Source organism: Sycon ciliatum, chromosome 1 (genome assembly GCF_964019385.1).
Source record: "Sycon ciliatum chromosome 1, ocSycCili1.1, whole genome shotgun sequence".
Taxonomy (NCBI): Eukaryota; Metazoa; Porifera; class Calcarea; order Leucosolenida; family Sycettidae; genus Sycon; species Sycon ciliatum.
This window is the reverse complement of record NC_088643.1, coordinates 73,276,145-73,297,074: the sequence shown is the minus strand read 5'-3', so window position 1 is coordinate 73,297,074 and position 20,930 is coordinate 73,276,145. Positions and strand designations below refer to the sequence as shown.

Here is a 20,930-nt window from a genome sequence, read left to right as displayed (position 1 = left end):
TCCGGTTGTCACCGGACCAACTCTGGCTGAGGTCACCCCCTGGCCCGGATTCGTCTAAAACCGGGCAGAAAACATTCTGGGTACATGATATGTACTGTATTATCGATCATGCATACATATGTACATGCACCCATAGTAGGCCATACATGTCATTGTGCGTTGATATTCATGCAAAATTATTCCCTGTAGTTGGCTCTGAAAACTTGTGAAAGGGCGAAATTTTGCTATTTCTGACTGGATTTTTCCAAAAATGCCCGGGGGAGGTCCCCTGGACCCCCTTAAACCGGATCAACTTAGCCTGCCTTCCAGCAGGCCTGCGGTCTATCTGGAAATTCCTAGATTGCACAACCCTGCACGAGTATGTTGGGAATCCTCAGCCTGATTGTGCTGCGCAATCTGCAGATAGCGTAAATTTACAGATTGTGTCAATTCCCAGATTGCAGGGAACATGTATACTGGACATGTGATTGCACTGTGATCATGTGACCATGCGTGCCTGCTACAATCAGCTTGATTGCAGACTCTGACCTTGCACCAAGTAGCTACTAGTATAGTTCCATTGACGCTGTATCGTGTGCTACAGTCAACTTCGCGAATAACGACATTCGGCGGGGCATCAGAAAAGTGTCCTTATTCGCGAAGTGTCCTTATAACCGAAGTCCCATTTGAATGTATGTGAACCCATATTTTGTATGGTATGACATGCATATCAAAATCAAGCTCTTTTCTTGCTCTATGTCAATGTGTACTTTATTTTCATATCGCAGTTGAAAGGAACTAAAAATTCAATATGCAAGGGAAATCAATTGAAAAATATGCCTTTTTGAGCCATCTACAGGGCCAGAGACATGTACATGTACACGTGTACATGTATGATGATTACTGTTGTACTATCGGCAGAAAGACTTTTCATGGCTCATTTTTGTTGTGGTCCTTTGGTTAATTTTGGTTTGTTTTGCGTTCTACTTTTGACCCTGTTGTCTGGGTTTTGGTTGCATGTATAGTTTGTACATGAACCTAGTAACAGTTACGTCATTGTCCTGAGTTATGTTTTGTTTGCGCATGCTCATATGCTGCCATAATGTTAGTCTTTTTCTTCAGTTATCAGTTTACCTCGTCGTGTCCGGTCTTCTTGTCTGTCCGTCTCCGTCTTGTCAAGAAATTATGTAGAACTCTTAGTTCAGTTTCGTTGTTGTGTGTGGCGGGTCGGATGGGCAGGGAGGCTGGGCCCCTGACGCCTGGACAACATGTGCGGGTGCACAAAAATTACTGTACAATCATGTACAACTACATGCATGTACATGTAGGTGTGTGTGTAAATCCAACACTTTTGAAGCAAAATAAAAAGGAAGAAAAAGCCCCCCCCCCTCCCTTGGCTGCATTTTCTTTTCTTTATCCATCACCATAGCTATGTTCTGGTACTTCTGCATGACAGGTACATGTACTTGACTGACAGGTACTTGAAATAGCTGTCAAAAGCCCAGAAAGTCGTTATTCAAGCAGTGAATATGACCTGGGGGCACTAAAAGCATGTCGCTATTCGCGAATTGTCGTTATTCAGATAGTCGTTATATCCGAAGTTAAATGCATGTAGTTAGATGGGACTTTGCTCCGGGCATGGAAATTCGGTCGTTATTCGCGAATTGTCGTTATATCCGCAGTCGTTATTAGCGAAGTTGACTGTACTTTCATTTTCATGTTGTGAATCACGGAGGCACATTATTGCTGCCGATGGCTAAAAAACGATATCTGAGTTAACCTTGGGCCATTCTAGACATGCATAGAGCAATACGGTGTCCTGGTGGGCAGGTCCTCACGTTGCATGCTTGTTCGACTCGTTTGTTTCTGTGCCAGACTGAGTGTGTGGCGGGCCAGGTGGGTCGAGTTCAGTCACTACCCGGGCAGATGGGGCACCCTGCTGTGAAGCAAACCGCTCCCAAACCATGTACAGAGTGTGAATTTGTCATGATGAAATTGGTTGCAAGTGGATCCAAAGTCAGCATTCCCCTAATTTTGGTGTGGTCGTGATGTGACACTTGCAAGCCCTATTTTTGCACCTGCCACCTTTGTTGATTTCAGGGGTCATGTTATCTACTTCGAAGTATCTATAAATTGAAAGTACACAATCATAACCGTTGACTAATAATCTGCTTTTGGCGCTTGCCTCAGATTCGCTTTTTATTTACCCGCCACCTCTAGTGTCAAGTATTGCCTTCACGGGGGACAGTGGATGCAGTTGAATTGTGGGGTGGATACATGGATGCCTTCAATCAAGAGTACATAACCCCCCAGTGGGGGGTTGGCCCAGAGTGTGCAACGCGTGATCCAGCTCTGCATAGGGTCTTGGTCAAGTGTAATCGGATCTTCTGATGCCATGCGTACACTCCACACCAGCGCAAGGCCAGTTTCGAGGCAGGGCACCGTTATTTTTGATCCGAGAGTCCCCGCAACTCCCCGGGTTCCCCTCAGATGTGTACGATACTATGACGCAAAGATCCGATTACGCTCGACCAAGACCCTATGCAGAGCTGGATCAGGTTTTCACGCTCTGGGGGGTTATGTACTCTTGCTTCGATCCTTTCTACTGGCTCCTGGACCATGGTCTCGCCGATTTAGTGCCATGTGGTTATCCCGTTAGGGGCCATCCGTAAATATAGATATTTATTTTTGTATTTGTATTTATATCATTATCTCATGGCACGTCATGATGACGGCCAGTAAAACTGAGACAAGGGTGAAAGCCAACCACAGCAGTAAAACAGATACAAGAATACAAATAAGAGGCAAAGAAGGCAAAGGAGGAGACAAACCAGCAGGATATACATGGAACCTATAATTGAGCAGAGATTTTAGCAACAAAATTATCCATCGACGTGCTGGTCTTGGCCTGCGTTGGTAATGTTGCCCAAAACACATAGCCAGCAAAGATCGGGGATCTAGTGAATAGGGTGGAGGCAGCGCGTGGGAGACTGAGTGAGTTCTTTTAGATTTAGAAACGAAAACTAGTCGTTTAGGGGGGAGGGGGTTTAGCGCCTGTTCGTTTCTCAAAAAATATCGATGTACATTTGGCATGCGTGAGCATGTCCAGAAAAAAGACCAAAAATATCGATACTATGTACCATGTGTATGTGTTCGTTTCTCAGGGAGGGGGTTGAAGAGAAACGACTAGTTTTCGTTTCTAAATAAATATCGGTATTTACGGAAGGCCCCTTAGTGGTATTGAGTACAAGTGCGTAATGTAAGATATGTGTGTTTTGTATGGGTATGTATGTGTGTGTGTCTTTGTCTGTGTGTGTGTGTGTGTGTGTGTGTGTGTGTGTGTATGTGTATTTGTGTGTGTGTATTTGTGTGTGTGTATTTGTGTATGTGTGTGTATGTGTGTGTGTGTGTATGTGTGTGTGTATGTGTGTGTGTATGTGTGTATGTATGTGTGTGTGCATTATTTTTCTGTTCACCTGCATACATGCATTGAAATCCGACCGACCGCCAGCTGATAACGCGAGCAGTACTAATTTTCCGCCCGCTAAGAGAAGGATCTGTGCAAGCCATATTCTGGATGGCAGGCAACGGGCTGAAGTTACCAATGATGAAAGTGCTGATGACATCAGTGTATCCAGATATGAAGAGAGAAGTCCCCCAGATGGAGAGCAGGAACTTATCTCCCCCGGTCTCGACAATGAGCAGGGTCGCATGAAATCGACGTTTCGACATCCACCAACAGTCACCGGCTACTTGAAGGAGTGGTATAGCAAACACGAAGAGGTGAGCATTGCCAACAGCCATCTACATAAGCCCACACTGGGCAACTCTAGCCCGAGCGTAAAATGGATGTACAGTCAACTTTGCGTATAACGACACTCGGCGGGTCATCAGAAAGGTGCCCTTATTCGCAAAGTGTCCTTCTACCCGAGGTCTCATTACCGTATTATCTCTAATATAAGCACAGTCTCTAATAATGGCACGTCTCCAATAATAGAACACCTTGGGGCGGCATTCAAAAAATAAAGTGCTCAGTCTCCATTATAAGCACACTGTGTAAATTCATTATCTATACCGGCGAAAAAACCCTGAAATGTGTGTGTGTCTGACATGAATTTGGCATGGCAACATGCCTCTGAAATGAGGTTGAAATAATAATGGAACAGTCTCCAATAAAGGAACGTCTCCATTAATAGCACGGGGCGGAGGTACATTGAAAAAATAAAGGACCGTGCTTATATTAGAGATAGTACGGGATATGTGTTACAGTTAGATGGGACTTTGCTCTGGGCATGGAAATTCTGTCGTTATTCGCGAAGTTGACTGTACCGTATTTTCGGAAATTACTAGCACCGGTCTTTTATTACCACCTGTCTGAAATATAAAAACTCGGATGTTGAGCCAATAGTAATATGGGGAAAGAGAAAAGGAGCTATGAGTTACTAGTTATGATTAACAGTCCACCACGGTAACGAGATAATATATTTCCGCACCTGAGCCTTCCAAGTTGGAAGGTTGTTGGTTTGAGCTTCGTAGACTGTGTGTGTTGGAGCTAGGTGTCAGGTCGTCGAATGTCTCAATATCCTTGTCAGTTTTGTGCCTTGTTGTCGCACTATCTGACTGTACATTATCTCGTTACCTTGGTGGACTGTTAGTCATAACTAGCAACTTGTAGGTCCTTTTCTTTTTCCATATTACTATTGGCTCAACATCCGAGTTTTTATTCCGCACACATCATGAGCCGTCACTAGCAATACAGCGAAACGTACGTCGTGTGAACCCACTTGTTATTGTACCAAACTTGTCCATCATCGTTACCTCAACATGGAGTTTAGTAGGATATTAGCTTTCGGTTCCTGACAGTTCGTCTTCGCTTGGCTTCCCCTCTTCATGTATTTTTACATACCTTGGAGTCTCCCAAGTTGGGTGGTCTGTTGCCTTGCGTTTTCCAGTTGTGACCGCTTTGTCCAATGTTCTTACTAGTCTCGTCATCATCGTCCCGTAACGTTCGACATTCTTTGTTGCCGAGGGACATAGCTCGTGCACATCTTCGTGACGCATTCCTTCCCCTCCTTGGAACTTTCCGCACCTGGGCCTTCCAAGTTGGAAGGTTGTTGGTTTACGCTTCGTAGATGTGTTGGAGCTAACGTTAGGTGTCAGGTCGTCGAATGTCTCAATACCCTTGTCAGTTTTGTGCCTTGTTGACGCACTATCTGACTGTATATTATCTCGTTACCTTGGTGGACGGTTAGGCATGACTAGTAACTTATAGGTCCTTTTCTCTTTCCATGTGGGAAATATGCGCCACATCATTTCAGGGCATTCTTTTGGAAGTTTTTTTTAAATTGGGTGAAATTGCAGAGCTCACAAACTACTAAGCGCCTCGGTCAGTGTTGCCGAAAGTACAATAGCTTTTAAGCGATGTTCGGTCTTTGGCTGCCTAAGTGAGCCTGATCAACTCACCGCCCACCAAATTTTGGAGCTGCGTCACACCTTGTGTTTATGTGCAATTGGCCATGGACTGGCCACCGCCTGGAACGTATTGAGTTAGCAGCTACAAATCTTAATCTTGTGAGCTACTTCTACACGTTTAAAATAATAAAGTTATGATCAGCTGGGTGGATTATGATCAGTGAGTTATAATCAGCTCATTGGACTCACTACCATCCAGTCAGGTCAACAAGGGCACGTATAATAAGTTTTTTTTCCTTTCAATCTGAGATCAATGGTACTTTCTGCCCGCATGCGACCACTGTCATATGCCTTGATCATAGCATGTAGTAAACTATAGTTTCAGCAGCATGTAACTTGGACTATTGGCATCTCCAACATTACAGTCGCAACTTTAGATACTAGTCTCATGCTCCAGAACAGCCAGGTTAAAGTAGCACAATAAGTTGCGATCTGTTGTATTATCAGAATATGCACACATGCTGACAGAGTGTGGCATAGGTTGGATGGTTTCGTTTTATTTTCTCTGACTCTCTCTCCCTCTGTTTGCTTTTCCCTGTTTTTTTTCTCTCTTCTGCCTTTCTCGCTCCTTCTCTATCATTGTGTGTATGTGCGTATGTGTGTGTCTCTCTCTCCCTCTCCCCTCCCCCCCCCCTCTCTCTCTCTCTCTCTCTCTCTCTCTCTTCATCTCTCTTTCTCACTCTCTTTTTAGCTTCTCTTTCTGTCTGCCCCTCTCTCCCTTTCTATTAATTTTCTCTTTCTCTCTCCCTTTTTATTGTTTTCTATCCCTCTCTCTCACAGAACCCATACCCTACTGCTCAGGAAAAGGAGATGCTTATTGCCAAATCGGAGAAGACGTTTGGCTTTACAATGACCAAACAGCAGCTTGATAACTGGTGAGCGACTTTTATCTTCCCACTTTTTCTCTTGCATTATTATTCACCAGTTGGCTAAGGTCTCCAGTCTCTCCGGAGGCGTGGGTTCGAATTCCACCGCTGCCACCATTGTAACCGTATACTCTCAGCACTCAAAGCACATACTTGTAGTTACGTAAGTAGTTATCATTCGTTCATTGTCTCACAAGGAGAAGAAGAAGACAAGGCAGTGCGAGTATGCGCACAGCTATCCATGCATTCCTACGGTGTACTATTTATGTGTATACAAATTACGTGTCATAAAGTAGCCATGCTACATACTCATGCCACCTGCTTATCAAAGACCAGCAAATTAGCGTAGGTTTTGATGCTAGTGATGTGCATACAAAAAGATTCAAAGCTCACAATCCTGGCTGACCATGAGTTTAAAAAAAACAATGATGTGAAATCCTAGCAGTCCAAAATGCGGCTCGGTCGGATGAGCCATTCAGTACGTCATCATGGGTGGTATATCATCCGAAATGCTTCATTGGCAAAGTTGCCACCATTGTGTGTATCACGGCACGATGCTGTCACCTGCGTTGCTGACCTGTACATTCATTATTTTTCTTTGATAGCTACTGGAGAAATTATCGCAATGAGTAGAGCAAGAGGCATACTGAGAGCAGCCGGGCACCATGACATTATTCTAGCGTGTTTATTCCTGAACGGTTTCAAGCGGTGTTCTCGCCAGAGTAATCATAGACACGTAAACAATAGCCTAGGAACGACAACCTGAAGTACTCAAAGAACTTTATTCCCGTAGCTATGCAGAAGACGTTACTTCAGTAACGTCTGGCGCTAGCCAGGGTCCACACATCTTTAAATTGGTGATTGTTTGTTTGTTTGTTTGTTTGTGTCACGCCTGGCGCTATCCCGTATCTGTCCCGTACCGTATCGCACCATCAAACACAGCTGGCCATTTGCTGGCTCCCGTATCTGTCCCGTACCGTACCGCACCATCAAACACAGCTGGCCACAAACAGCTGGCTACAATATTGGTCGTATTATGTACATGTATACGACTCCCTGTGTGTTGCAACTGTGCTTGAAGGGGACGGTTGCACTTTTTGTAGCTCCGTTTTATCTGAGTTTTCAGTCGTTCCTCTTACTAGTCTTGCCAAGGGGGTGGCTCTGGGTCCACCAGAGTCGCCCCTGGCGTGTTTCTGAATTTGCTGGGCGAGAGTTCCGCGACGCGGTCGCCAGGGCAGTGTCTTTTCAGTCACGACCGTTGTCGTCCTCGTCTCTCCATTGGCGGTGGTGTAGCTGACCCCCGAATGGTTTCAAACTGCGAAGCTCGGAGGAGTTCAGTGGTGGCAGAGGCATGAGCTGTGAGTGGAGACGGTTGCTGGAAATGGATGGTGATGCAGGGAGAAGAGTTACGCTGCCTGACGACGCGTGGGAAATTGTTTGAACCTGCAATTTCAGTTCGAGCGCGGTGGACTTCTAGACGATGTGTCCTCATGGCTGTTTTTCAACACTTGGCCTATCGCTGATATCCCTGCGTGGAATGTTCTTCCAGTGGAGTCCAGGTGGGACTTCGTGTGCACACACTCCATCACCTGGTTGATTGTTTCGGAACTGCAAAAATAATTATTGTTTCCTTTTTTGCGCGCATCTCTTGTCATCTCTCTTTTCTATACGTCGCACACCAGATGTACTACTATCGCTGTCTTTCTCTTGCTATCTCTCTCTGCTTGCTGTTTTTTTGTTTCTGTTGCCACTGTCCCTCATCATACCCATGCTTGGGTGGAGGGCGGCGTGACCCGTTAGGGTAGCTGTCAATACAGTACGACTCCCTGATGTATAGGGAGACTTTCTGGAAAGAAATAGGGAGACGAGGAGGAAATGAAATTAGAATGGACGTTAGTTGCCGAATAGGTGATAGTGTAGCATGGCTACTTTATGACACGTAATTTGTATACACATAAATAGTACACCGTAGGAATGCATGGATAGCAGTGCGCATACTCGCACTGCCTTGTCTTCTTCTTCTTCTCTTTGTGAGACAATGAACGAATGATAACTACTTAGGGCCCGGTCACACATGCACTCGAAAGTAGCGTATACGCTGAAGCGAGGTCGCAGGAGCGAAAAATGGCATGGCAACGGCGAAAAGCGGAACTTCCGCTTCAGCGGAAACTCCAATCCGCTTCCTCCAAATTTTTCGAAGCGAGACTGTCGCTTCTGCGGATTCGCTTCAGCGGAAAACACCACGGTCTGCTGGATATGGACTTGCTACGAGAAATGTGTATGCGTATGATGTCCATGCAACAAAAATGCGTGCAAGATAGTCATTGACCTCGTCTATTCTCCGTACCGTATGCACCACAGTCTCATTTTCCGCCAAAGTAGGAGTTGTGCCCTGTTTGTATGTGTGACCATACACACATGGTTTCGCTGGAGCGACACCAGGCTCGCTGCCGCCGAACCTCGTCGCCGAAGCGAATCCCAGTGCATGTGTGACCGGGCCCTAACGTAACTACAAGTATGTGCTTTGAGTGCTGAGAGTATACGAGTTACAATGGTGGCAGCGGAAAAATAGTCGTCGGTTTTGTCCTCGGCTGGGAAGACGCCTCCGCAGGAGAGACAAGTTGCAGAGTCGACAAGTTCCAGAGAGTCTGAGACCAGTTCCAGCTACTCGGGAGACCAGCCCACAGACTAAGTTCTAATTTACTGATCATTCTATCCTTCGTCTCGTTTTCCATTCTTTACTTCTTGACTGATCGTTCGCTGTGCATGAGTAGCAGTTTTGTTTGGTGTAGAAAGGGCTACATTTTCACAAAAATATTTTGCGCACGTGAGTGTGCGTGCATTGCTGCATACTTAGCAAGTACTCTGTTGACGTCATGTCCTGTGCACTTGTACGTCCGTGTGACGTAACCAGAATGTTCTGTGTACGTATACGTGTACGTACGTGTAGGTCAATTTTTTTTGTAACATTTTTCAAAAGTTTTTTTGAACTGCAAATGTTTTTTTTGTAGCTTGGGCCATTGATAGTGAGATATCGAGATGGGCAAGTCGAAAGGCAGAAAGAAGACCAGGTCCCCTCGACCTCGTCCGTTCAAGATACCGTCTGACGAACATGCCAGTGCATCAGAGTTGCACCAGTCTAATGACACCGGAGTGCGTGATCAACTAGCTCAGGCGCTCGAGAAACTTGATCGCAGGTTGACAGACCTCGAAAAGAGACTCAGCTGTTTGGAAATTGTTGCTCCACGAACACAGGTTCCTGCAGGAGCAAGTTTCGAATTTGATCAGCCTCATAGTAGTAGCAGTGGTCGTGGACATTCGTATGATCGTGGTCGTCAGGTGGAACCAACGATTTGTTTTGGTTGTGGGCAACCTGGCCATTTTGCTCTAGATTGCCCACACAACCCTTGGCGCTCGGGAAACTGAGTACGACTGGTGGTGTGGGACAACTCCCAGTCGTTCACGAGGAGCCATCAGATGCAGTACGTATCGAGGCTGTATCGTCTGTAGTCCCTACGCTAGATCTCCATGTTCAAGGCAAGTGTGTACTCTGGTTCCTGTGTTTCTATGTTGCATGAGCAAACATTTTTGTCCACGTATGGTGATGTGCCCTTGCAAGCTGCTCCCCGTTTGTGTGCGGCTAATGGTGAGGGACTCCAGGTTCTGGGTGCTGTGGATATTGAATGCTGCATTAAAGAGCGTTCATTCTTGCATACATTTGTAGTGTCTTCTGATATCCGCCGTGATATGATATTGGGATCTGATTTCTTGTTTGACCATGGAGCATTATTGAACATTGCTCAAGGCACACTAACTTTTAATGATCTGTCAGTCCTGCTAGGCGTGAAAGCTACTAGTGTTGGTCCATCAGAGCCCAGTCCGGTTGTTGCGGCGGACGCTGAACCACTATCTGACTCTTGGAGTAATGATAGTAATTCTGAGGAAGACCCGGGCACGTACTATTCCCGTGTCACTGTTTGTAGTAAATTAACTCTGCCTGCCGGCCATGTCGTGCTGGTCCCGTGCAAGTCGGTGCAAGAGGCATCTGTGACTGTGGATTGTGTTGCTGTTCCACTGGACTCATTCTTGTTCAAGTTTCCACATGTGTCTGTGACCCCCAGTGTGGTTACGGTTGGACCTGGCAGGTCCGGTGCGGTAGTTGTGTTGGAGAATCACTCTGACTACCCAGTACAAATTGCTAAAGATGTTGATATTGCAGAATTATCTCCTGTACCCGATAACTTGATTGGAGAGGATGATGATCCTGCTGATTCATCTGTTGCGGATATGCAACCGTTTGTGCTATCCCCTGAACGTGCCGAGATAATCCGTACGTATGTTGAGTCTCGGAATAATCTGGCAGTACCTAAAAAGAACAGACTTACAGAGCTTCTCCGTGAGAATCATGACTTGTTTCTCTTGCATAGTAGTCGTACTGGTGATATACAGCCAGTTAAGCAGCCTACGCGCGCTTTGCAAGCTTTGCCGGATGATCTGTTGTCCCGTGGTATACTCACCGAGTCCATTAGACCCTGGGCGTCGCCCATAATTCTCGTTCCCATGAAGGACGGATCTCTCCGGTTATGTATCGACTACCGCAAGTTGAACAGCATTGCGGAGCCAGATGCGTATCCTATCCCACGTGTTGATGACATATTGGACTCACTCTCTGGCTGTTCATGGTTCACTTGCCTGGATTTAGCGTCAGGATATTGGCAGGTTTCTACAGTCTGTTTCAAAAAGATTAGCAATCAAGTTTGGGTCTTAAAAAGTATGAAGATAAGGGAAATTTGGACAAAAAAAGTACATAAAACGGTTTGTTAGGGCACGGCAAATTGTTCTGTGAAGGTTTCGGAACAATTGGACAAACCGTTAAGGAGTTAGTATTTCGGCCAGGTTTCTGGCCTTTTCCCATGGTTTATAATTTGCCCTGGAAGCCAGTATCGATTTGTTATCAAAACCCACGATTTATCCCTTCCTTTTTAGCCTTGTGGTTATGAATGCTGTCTGCTGACCATGAAGTTGTGAGTTCAAATCCCAACAAATCTTCAATTCAAACATTTTTTCTTCATTTTTTCATTGTTTTGGTGATTACGCTGGTACAAGACAAAGAAGGTGGCTGTGCCAAACGGCTTGTTGTTGGAGCTCGCGTTTCCTGCCGAACTGACTGACACTTGACTGGCTCACGCCATGTGAAGTTGTGAACACACACAACACTGAAACCGTGTGAGTGAACACGGAAGTCATTGCGCTGTAGCTACGTGTTGTTGAATACACCGGCACATCGATCGATCGATTTCTGTTTGAGAATTATTTTAGTATTTGAAGATCGCCAATTTATTTGAATTTAGGAGTCAACGCCGTCTTCTATCAGCTTTCACAGGCGTCTGCTTTTCTCAAAATGTCGTCGAAGTCACACGGATAGCTTTGCCACTTCAAGGCCTTGGGAATGAGTCTGTGTCGATGCCGTTTTCGTCACGTGAGAGTAAATTGCATTCGCGGCAGCTCAAAGAATCTATTTGGTCACAAAACGGACGCATCCCGCTCGTCAAAATTTACCACACTTTCGACATGTCCTCTATCGACTCCATGATCCATATCGATACGAGGAAGAACTCGTTTGTTGTAAACCAGACAAACATGTACGAGTACGAGTACCGACATCAGTGAGTTGTCGTTTTTCATACTTTCGCGCGGAATATTTCTTCGAGTTCACAGTGAGTTTTTCCAGGCAGCGCTCGAGCGCTCATACGGTAAGACGGCAAACTCCCCGGGCGATCGCCAGGATTGCTAATCTTTTTGAAACTGACTATAAGCACGAGGACGATACGGCAAAGACCGTTGGGTTTGTGTGATTTCTTGGTTATGTCTGGCTGTAGAAATGGTCCAGCAACGTTCCACCGTGTAATGGAAGCGGTGCTTCATGGTTTATGTAGTGTGCCTAACCAACCAATCTGTCAAGTGTTTTTCAACAGTGTATTGAATGCCAGCTCTACCTTCACTGGACAGCTCCAGATCCTGCAGTCTGTATTTGGCCGGGTTCGTGCTGCTGGACTAAAGGTAACTTGGAAAAATGTTCTTTTTTCCAACGGAAGGTGCTCTTCCTTGGCCATGAAGTTTCGGCTGAAGGTTTGGCTCCGGATCCCACCAGGGTTGAGGCTATTGTAAAGTGGGCCGTACCCCAGTCTGTACGAGGTGTACAGGTGTTTCTGGAGTACGCCGGGTTTTACCGCCGCTTCATCCGTGGTTTTGCTCAGCGCTCCGCTCCACTGAATGTATTAGCAGGCAAGGGTGCCAGCTTTACATGGACTAAGAGTACTGATGCGGCGTTGACGTCTATGAAGCGGTCACTGACCACAGCCTCCGTGTTGGCGTATCCCGACTTTTCTGTTTCGTCAGGCGGCTTTATTTTGGACACTGACGCAAGCAAGGTGGCCATTGGAGCTGTCCTCAGTCAAATGCAAGATGGCGAGGAATGCCCCATTGCGTTCGGCAGCCGGGTATTGACGAAGGCAGAGAGGAATTATGATGCGTCAGACCGGGAAACGCTTGCCCTTGTCCATTTCGCGAATCAGTTCCGGCACTATTTGCTTGGTCGGAATTTCATTGCCCGCACAGATAACACTGCCCTCACCGCACTGATGTCCGTGAAGGCACCACGCGGTCGAAAAGCTCGATGGGTGGAGCAAGTCGCTGAGTACACCTTCACTTCTGTTCACCGGCCGGGCCGGCAGCACTTGAATGCAGATGGTCTGTGGCGTTCCTTGTTGCCGGATGTGCAACCCTCCCATCTCGAGACTCCCGCAAATCAGCCAGAGCAAGCTAGTTCCTCTGCCACAACGGCGTCTGTGGATGTCGCCACTCCTGTACTTGCTGGTCTCTCCGCAACTGAGTTGGCAGCTGCCAAAGCTGTGAATGTCGACCTCTCAGTGGTCAGTTTGCCCAGGTACAATGCGGTGAGTGGAAAATTTGTTCGCCCTCCCGAAGGTTTCTGGCACTAGTCGTACCATGCGTTTGTTCTCGGCTAATGCAGTTGGATCAGAAGGAACATTCGGTTCGCGTCTGATGCCTCACGGTGCTTACTCTGCAAGCCCTCGACCATGACCCTACTTGTTGTCCGTTGTCGTCAGAGCCCATCTCGCTCGCAATCCTGGACTGCCTGCTCGGTTTACTGATTTTGCTATGTCCTGAGTTTTTATTTTTTTATGTTTTTGTTTTCTTTCTCTATTCACGAGGGCGTGAATTTTCGGTAGGAGGAGGATAGTGTAGCATGGTTACTTTATGACACGTAATTTGTATACACATAAATAGTACACCGTAGGAATGCATGGATAGCAGTGCGCATACTCGCACTGCCTTGTCTTCTTCTTCTTCTTCTTCTCTTTGTGAGACAATGAAGGAATGATAACTACTTACGTAGCTACAAGTATGTGCTTTGAGTGCTGAGAGTATACGAGTTACAATAGGATGCGTCAGCAAAAACATACTTTGGAAGAGAGATCCCGTCGTCTCCAAAATAGGCGTTAACGGGCGAGTCAGCGCCGGTCACAGGAAACGTCGGGAGAGAGATCCCGTCGACTGCAGAACGCCCGTGATCGGCAGAGTCAGCGCCGTCCCAGGAAACATTTCCATCAGTTCCCACAACATGCACGATGAGCTAAGCAACAAAGCATAGCGTAGGGCCCTGAGCTTCCAAGCTCTCTCGTTGAAAAATCCATGATTACCTGATGCGGAAGGAGGAATAGAAAAATCCAAAGCAAATGCATGGTCACAGGCAATTATTACTCAATTACTGTATTACAACCAAGTACTAGTACAATATTAATGCAATATATGTATGTTCCTTGAGTGTTTTCGAGGCCATCTCATCAGAAAGATTACTGGCAAATCAAATTCAATCAAGACACAATATTTACCTATACGCAATTGCAGAGTAATAAATTAGAACCTATCCTGCACGAACAAATGGGAGCTGAGAGAATGTAATGTGATATGATGCTCATGTCTTATCACGTGACTATTACGTCATATATTTTGCCTGTGTATTACGTCACAACCAGCATGCGCCATCTTGGACTAGTCGCCTGAAGTGCATGCTTGGCTTGACCTGGTGGTCTGTTCTTACCTGTCTTCTTCACACTTGTATCTAATTGTATTCTTCCAAACCTCAACCTGTGTCCTTGAGTGTTTGTGCATGACTCTGAAGGCAGACATCACATGGCGCAGTGAGCATATTCTAGTAGTACCTGTTTTGTTGCTGCCGGTTTTTTGTACCCTGTGTTTGCACCTCGTTGTGTTACGCGCAGGCCGGAATTTTCAAATTTGCATTTTGTTCGTGTCGAACCTGTTTCGAAATGTCGGACGGCGATGGCCAAGCCGAACTCTCTGGAGTCGCTGCTCTCACTAAGTTAGTCGCAGCGCAGATGCAAGCTGCTGAGGCCAGAGAACAACAGTTGTCCAAACTGTTTCAAGACACTTTGAAAAGTCTCCAACAGCAACAACAACAACAGCCCGCGGGTTTAGCCCCAACGTCTACACGCTCGACACCCACATCCGCACCGACACCAAAGCCGCTGTCTGTGGATCGTCCAATGTTGCTTTCCACTGCGTCTTTGGCTGATTTCGCCACATGGGAAGAAGCCTGGGACGACTATTCTGCGTGCCAGCAACTTGCTTCCCATGGCTTGAACACCAGAGTGAGCGCCCTTCGTCAAGCGTTTGACGAGGACCTCCGCCGCTTTCTCCGCGAGGGTATCATCCCCATCGGTGCAAACAACGACGTTCATGTTATCATCGCCGCAGTCAAAAAGTATTTGCGACGCTTACGTAATCCTTTGTTGGACAGACTAGCATTTTACAATCGTAAGCAGTCCAGAGCTGAGCCATTTGACGCGTTTTACACCTCCCTGAGAGAGTCGTATAATGCATGTGATTTTCCGGACTTGTCACTATGCACTACATGTTCGGGCCGAGTATGCGGAGGGTGCAAGTCCATCCTACAACAAGTCACAAATGATGTACTGCGTGACCGCATTGTCGTCGGAATATCCAACGAGGAAACCCGACACAAGTTGCTTGCCACACCAGACCTGACCCTGGGTGCAGCCATCAAACTTTGCCGTGCGGAGGAAGCAGCGTCTGACACCTCCCACAACATTCCTGGGCAGGCGGCGCATGTCAACGCCGCACGGAAGTCCGCGTACCAGCAGCAGAAGCGACAGTCTGCCTCTAACTCCTTTAATAAGTCCTCTGCTGCTCCGAAAGCACCAGTTAAATGTCCAAACTGTGGTCGTTCCCCGCACACCAAGTCTGCATGTCCAGCCATTGGGAAATTGTGCAACGGATGCAAAGTTGCTGGCCATTTCCAAATCAATGTGCCCGAAACGCAAGAAGCAAACTCAGATTGGCATGTTGGAGGTCCGGCACACGCAGGAGTCCGGCTCCGCCACTGTTCGACTTGCAACAAAGTTATGCACTGAATCACAGCCAGTTCAGCTTCAATGGATCCCGGACACTGGGAGTGATATCGACGCAATTGGCATCCGGCAACTTTCCCTGCTCGGCGGATTCGTTGAGAATCTCGACAGTGACTTTGACGACGTCCGGACAGCGAGTGGCGACAAGCTCGTCACTGTCGGCAAGATTTGTGTCACTTTCCAGGTCAATGACCAATCACATGACAGCGTGCTCCATGTTTTTGACGGTCTTGACGACGCACTGCTGTCACGTTGAGAGCTCTAAACTTCTTGCCGCCTGGCTGGCCCCAGCAAGTCGCACGTGTCAGCGCTCCGCGTACGCCCAGCCCGACAGACCTCGTGAAAATCCGATCACAGTTGCTAGACGAGTTTTCCGACGTCTTTGACGACAGTACTCTCAAACCAATGTCTGGGCCCCCGATGGACATCGTTCTTGAACCCGATGCCAAGCCTCACCGTGTGTACACTGCCCGTCCAATCGCCTATGCTTACCGCGAGAAGGTCAAAGCTCAGCTGGATGACATGGTATCTGAAGGCATCGTTGAAACTGTGTCCGACCCGTCTGATTGGTGCCACCCAATAGTCATTGTTGACAAGAAGGGCTCAACTGAGAAGCGGCTGACTGTCGACCTGCAGACACTGAACCGCTAAGTCAAACGGCCAACGCACCCTATGCGCAACGCCCGAGAATGTCTCTCTGCCATGGGTCCTGCCACGTATTTCACCACCCTTGACGCACGTCATGGCTATTGGCAAATCCCATTGACTGAGGACGCCAAAGCCCTAACCACGTTCATCACCCCATGGGGCCGATACAGATTCTGCCGCAACCCGCAAGGCCTGGTGTCGGCCGGTGATGAATTTAACCGTCGGACTGACTCTGCATTCGATGGCTTGCAGAACTTCTTCAAAATCGTTGACGATGGTCTCGTTCACAATGTAAGCTTCGATGACCACCTTGTCCACGTCCGTGCAGTCTTGCAGGGAGCCCGTGATCATGGTATTACTCTCAGCGCCAAGAAGTTCACCTTCGCTGCCAGCACTGTTGAATTCCGTGGCTTCACTGTGTCCTCTGACGGCTACACTGTGGACCCCGCCAAGACGTCAGCCATTCAGAACTTCAGCACACCCAGCAATCATGGGTGTGCTGACTTGCGTTCCTTTCTCGGCCTGGTCAACCAGTGCAGTGTCTTCACGCCACGACTCGCCGAGCTGGCGGCACCTCTCCGACCGCTCCCGAAGACATCCAATGAGTTTGTCTGGGACTCCGTCCACACTGCAGCATTCGATGCTACAAAGGCAGAACTTGTCTCCCCATCTGTGCTATCGTTCTTTCAGCACGGCAATGCACTCCGGCTTGAGACAGACGCTTCAGTCCTGAACGGCCTCGGGTACGCTCTTTGGCAACTCCAAGACGACAAGTGGTGCCTGCTTCAATGTGGCAGTCGCTTTCTCTCGGACGCTGAAACACGCTACGCAGTCATCGAGCTTGAGCTGCTAGCAGCTGTATGGGCCGTACACAAGTGTTCCCTGTTCTTGTCCGGTGCACCGTTTGAGCTCTGTACTGATCATCGCCCACTTATCCCGATCCTGAACTCGTATTCTCTTGACCAGATCGAGAACCCCCGATTGCAGCGTTTGACCCTGAAGCTGCGCCCGCACCAGTTCGTTGCCAAATGGCGCAAAGGCACCGACAATGCTTTTGCCGACGCTCTCTCTCGGCATCCAGTTGACACGCCTCACAGTGATGAAGAATTTGGCGAGAATCCAGCCCTCAGTGCGCCCGCTGTTCGCGCGTGCCTACGCCAAGATGATGACGGCCGTAGCGTCGATCTCCGCTTCAGCGAGCTACTAGGAGCTGCGAGAGCTGACCCTAATTATCAAGCACTCGTGCATGCCGTTCGTCATGGTTTCCCGACCAATTCGGCTAATGCCGACCCTGCTGTCAAGCCGTACTTGACAGTCCGTGAGCACCTCTCTGTGGACAGTGATCTCGTCCTTAAGGGCCAACGTGTTGTCGTTCCTCGTGCCCTACGTTCTCGTGTCCTCCAGGACCTGCATGCAGCACACCAAGGTCTCACCCGTGCTCAACGTCGTGCCCGCCAAATTGTGTTCTGGCCGAACATCTCTAACGACATCGCTAACACAGTCCGCAGTTGTGAGATGTGCCGGCTGCATGCCCCATCCCAATGCAAGGAGCCCCTCCGTGTTACCGAAGATCGTCGCCCCACTCTCCCATTCGAGTCCGTTAGTGCTGACCTCTTCTCATGTCAAGGATGGGAGTTCCTCGTCTATGCAGATCGCCACACTGGTTGGCCGTGCGTCGCCAAACTCGGCAGAACAGCCTCGTCTTTGGACGTCATCCATGCCCTCCGCCGCTGGTTCGGGGACACTGGTGTTCCTAGAGTTCTCACCACAGGCGGCGGCCCGCAGTTCTCTTCTCGCCGATTTGCCGATTTCTGTAGCCGTTGGCAAGTTGACCACAGCACGTCTTCGCCACACTTTCCGCAATCCAACGGACATGCCGAGTCGGCTGTCAAAGCTATGAAGCTCCTGATCGCCAAGACGACTGTCAATGGCAACCTCGACATCGACCTCTTCCAACGTGGCTTGCTGGAGTGGCGCAATACTCCACGCGGCCACGGCCGGAGCCCTGCCCAAACGTTGTATGGGCGGCCACTTACGTCGTTTGTCATCGCTCACCACACCAGCTTCGCCCTGAATGGCAAGCTGAGTCTGACTCTGTAGATGCTGCCGCAGCCAAGCAGTCTGCCACCGTTGCAGCCCACTACGATGACTCTGCTCATCCCCTCCCTCCGCTACACATTGGCTGTCGTGTTGATCTCCAGGATCTACGGTCCAAGCTGTGGCACACCAGCGGTGTCATTGTTGCCGTCGGTCGCAATCGTGACTACCTCGTCAAGGTACCCAGTGGTCGCACCTACTGGCGCAACCGTCGCTTCCTCCGACCCGTAACTGCTGCTGTTATCCCTCCAGCCCCAACCTGCACCCCGCCTGCTAGCAATCCTGCTGCTAACATTGCCTCTCCTGATCCGCAACCGCTCCGCCGCAGCCAACGCCCTCGCACTGCACCTAACCGCCTGGACATCGCCTCGCATTCCACTAAGTCATGTGATTAGCTGTGTTAGTGCTCTGTTCTCTGCTGCGTGTGCAGTTCCTACTCATTCTCGTACACTGTATTTGATTTCTTTCATTTAGTTGTTGAGATAAACCCGGCTAGACCACTGTTTTATCTCAGAAGGGGCGTGATGTGATATGATGCTCATGTCTTATCACGTGACTATTACGTCATATATTTTGCCTGTGTATTACGTCACAACCAGCATGCGCCATCTTGGACTAGTCGCCTGAAGTGCATGCTTGGCTTGACCTGGTGGTCTGTTCTTACCTGTCTTCTTCACACTTGTATCTAATTGTATTCTTCCAAACCTCAACCTGTGTCCTTGAGTGTTTGTGCATGACTGTGAAGGCAGACATCACAGAAGGTATAAGAACGAAAACATCAGCGCAGGCAAAATATGAGATAAATTTGCAACCAGTATGTAACCAAATCCAATTGACATAGTGTCTTCTCACAAACACCTTGGCATTGTGATTGACTCTGCACTCTCTTGGGTACCCCACATCGAATATATCTGTAAAAAATCAAGTAAATCCTTAGAAATTCTCTCCCCCCCCCACTGCTCCTACCTCCCACTGTCTTGCAAGCTTCATTGTTATTTAGCCTACCTTCGCCCAATATTTGATTATGCCGATACGTCTTGGGTTCGATTATCCTCTTCCGCTGCTGCAAAGCTTGAAATACACCACAAGAAAATCCTTAAAATTCTCCTCCGTCAACCCCACATGCTCTCATCATCCGCCCTTTATAAAATCGCTCACACAACCCCGTTATCACATGGACGCAGTGCACACCTGGCTTCTCTTGTCCATTCTATTAAGCTTGAGTTGTGCCCACCTCATCTCATGTGTTTTAATTGGTTCTCTTCTCTAAGAACTATAAACTCGCTCTTACTCCCTAAGTGTAACTCATCCACTCTTTTGCGCTCCCCTCTCTTTATTGCTTATTCTGTTTGGCTCACTCTACCCAGAGAAGTTAAGGATCTGACCTCACTCCGCCTGTTTAAGATCCGTGCCACCCCTTATTTACTACGACATAAATTATAGCTCATTCTCCACATGTCCTTTGCGTCTCTGTTTTTTCACTGTTTTTATTAGACATTATCTTTCTTTACGGAGTTGTTGTTGCTGTTCATTTTGCTACTCTTTCTTTTCCCTCCCCTTACTTTTATTTATCGCCGTGGTTGGCAATCACCCACTCTCTTCACATTGGCTGGTGTTTCCACCGAGTCTTGAGATGTTGTAATAAATATAAAAAATATAAATATACTCAATCTGAAAAATATAAATATATATATATAACTAGGGATGTCAGCGAACGCACTGCGCAGGCCTCTGTGCATGCATTGCGTCATCGATTTTTTGAATGTGATCGCGGCCGACAGAGAAAACATGGCCGCGGTCTGTTTGCACTGCTGGGAGTCCTAAAATTACTGTTCTTATGTCCCCGCGACCATTCAAATCATACGCGATACTCGAGGACCCACGAACTCACCACGTTCTCCCCGGTCGATTTCTCTGAAAGTTTGCACATCGTGAAACACCAGTATGAGAGGTGTTCAGGCCAATTTTCAAGGAATTTCCCTGGTTGGATCGTTCCAAAATTGGACTTCCATTTCTCGCTCGCGGCCATTTCTTGCGCGATGGAAGCGCCCTGCCCTGGTGAGTAACCAGCATCGCGCTTGGTAGAGAGTTGCTGCAATCAGCTCCCTGATGTCTTCGCTGCCATTGTCAGAAGCGATGGACCATGAATTTGTTTGAGAGTCTCTGGATGCTACTATTCCTCAGCCTAGTTTTCAGCCATTCCGTGCATCTTCTTCGCACGATTTATTTTGCAAAAAAATGAAAGTGTTCATGAGTTTTCTTGTCGGCCGCGCGTAGATGGGCCAGGCTGACCTGCGCAGATGGGCTGCGCAGTGCGTTCGCTGATATCCCTAATATAACCGTGCAAACATGAAAGAATTACTGATCTAAATTTGCAAACAATTTCAGTATG

The 20,930-nt window shown here is 47.9% G+C and overlaps 1 protein-coding gene across 1 annotated transcript in view; it reads left to right on the top strand.

Moving 5' to 3' along the window:
- LOC135807006 (uncharacterized) overlaps positions 1-20,930 on the top strand; it is a 78,863-nt gene that overhangs the window by 23,991 nt on the left and 33,942 nt on the right. The window contains exons 9-10 of the mRNA XM_065321109.1: positions 3,491-3,762; positions 6,232-6,326. Coding sequence (XP_065177181.1) covers positions 3,491-3,762; positions 6,232-6,326 — 367 coding nt within the window. The remainder of the gene's footprint in view (positions 1-3,490; positions 3,763-6,231; positions 6,327-20,930) is intronic.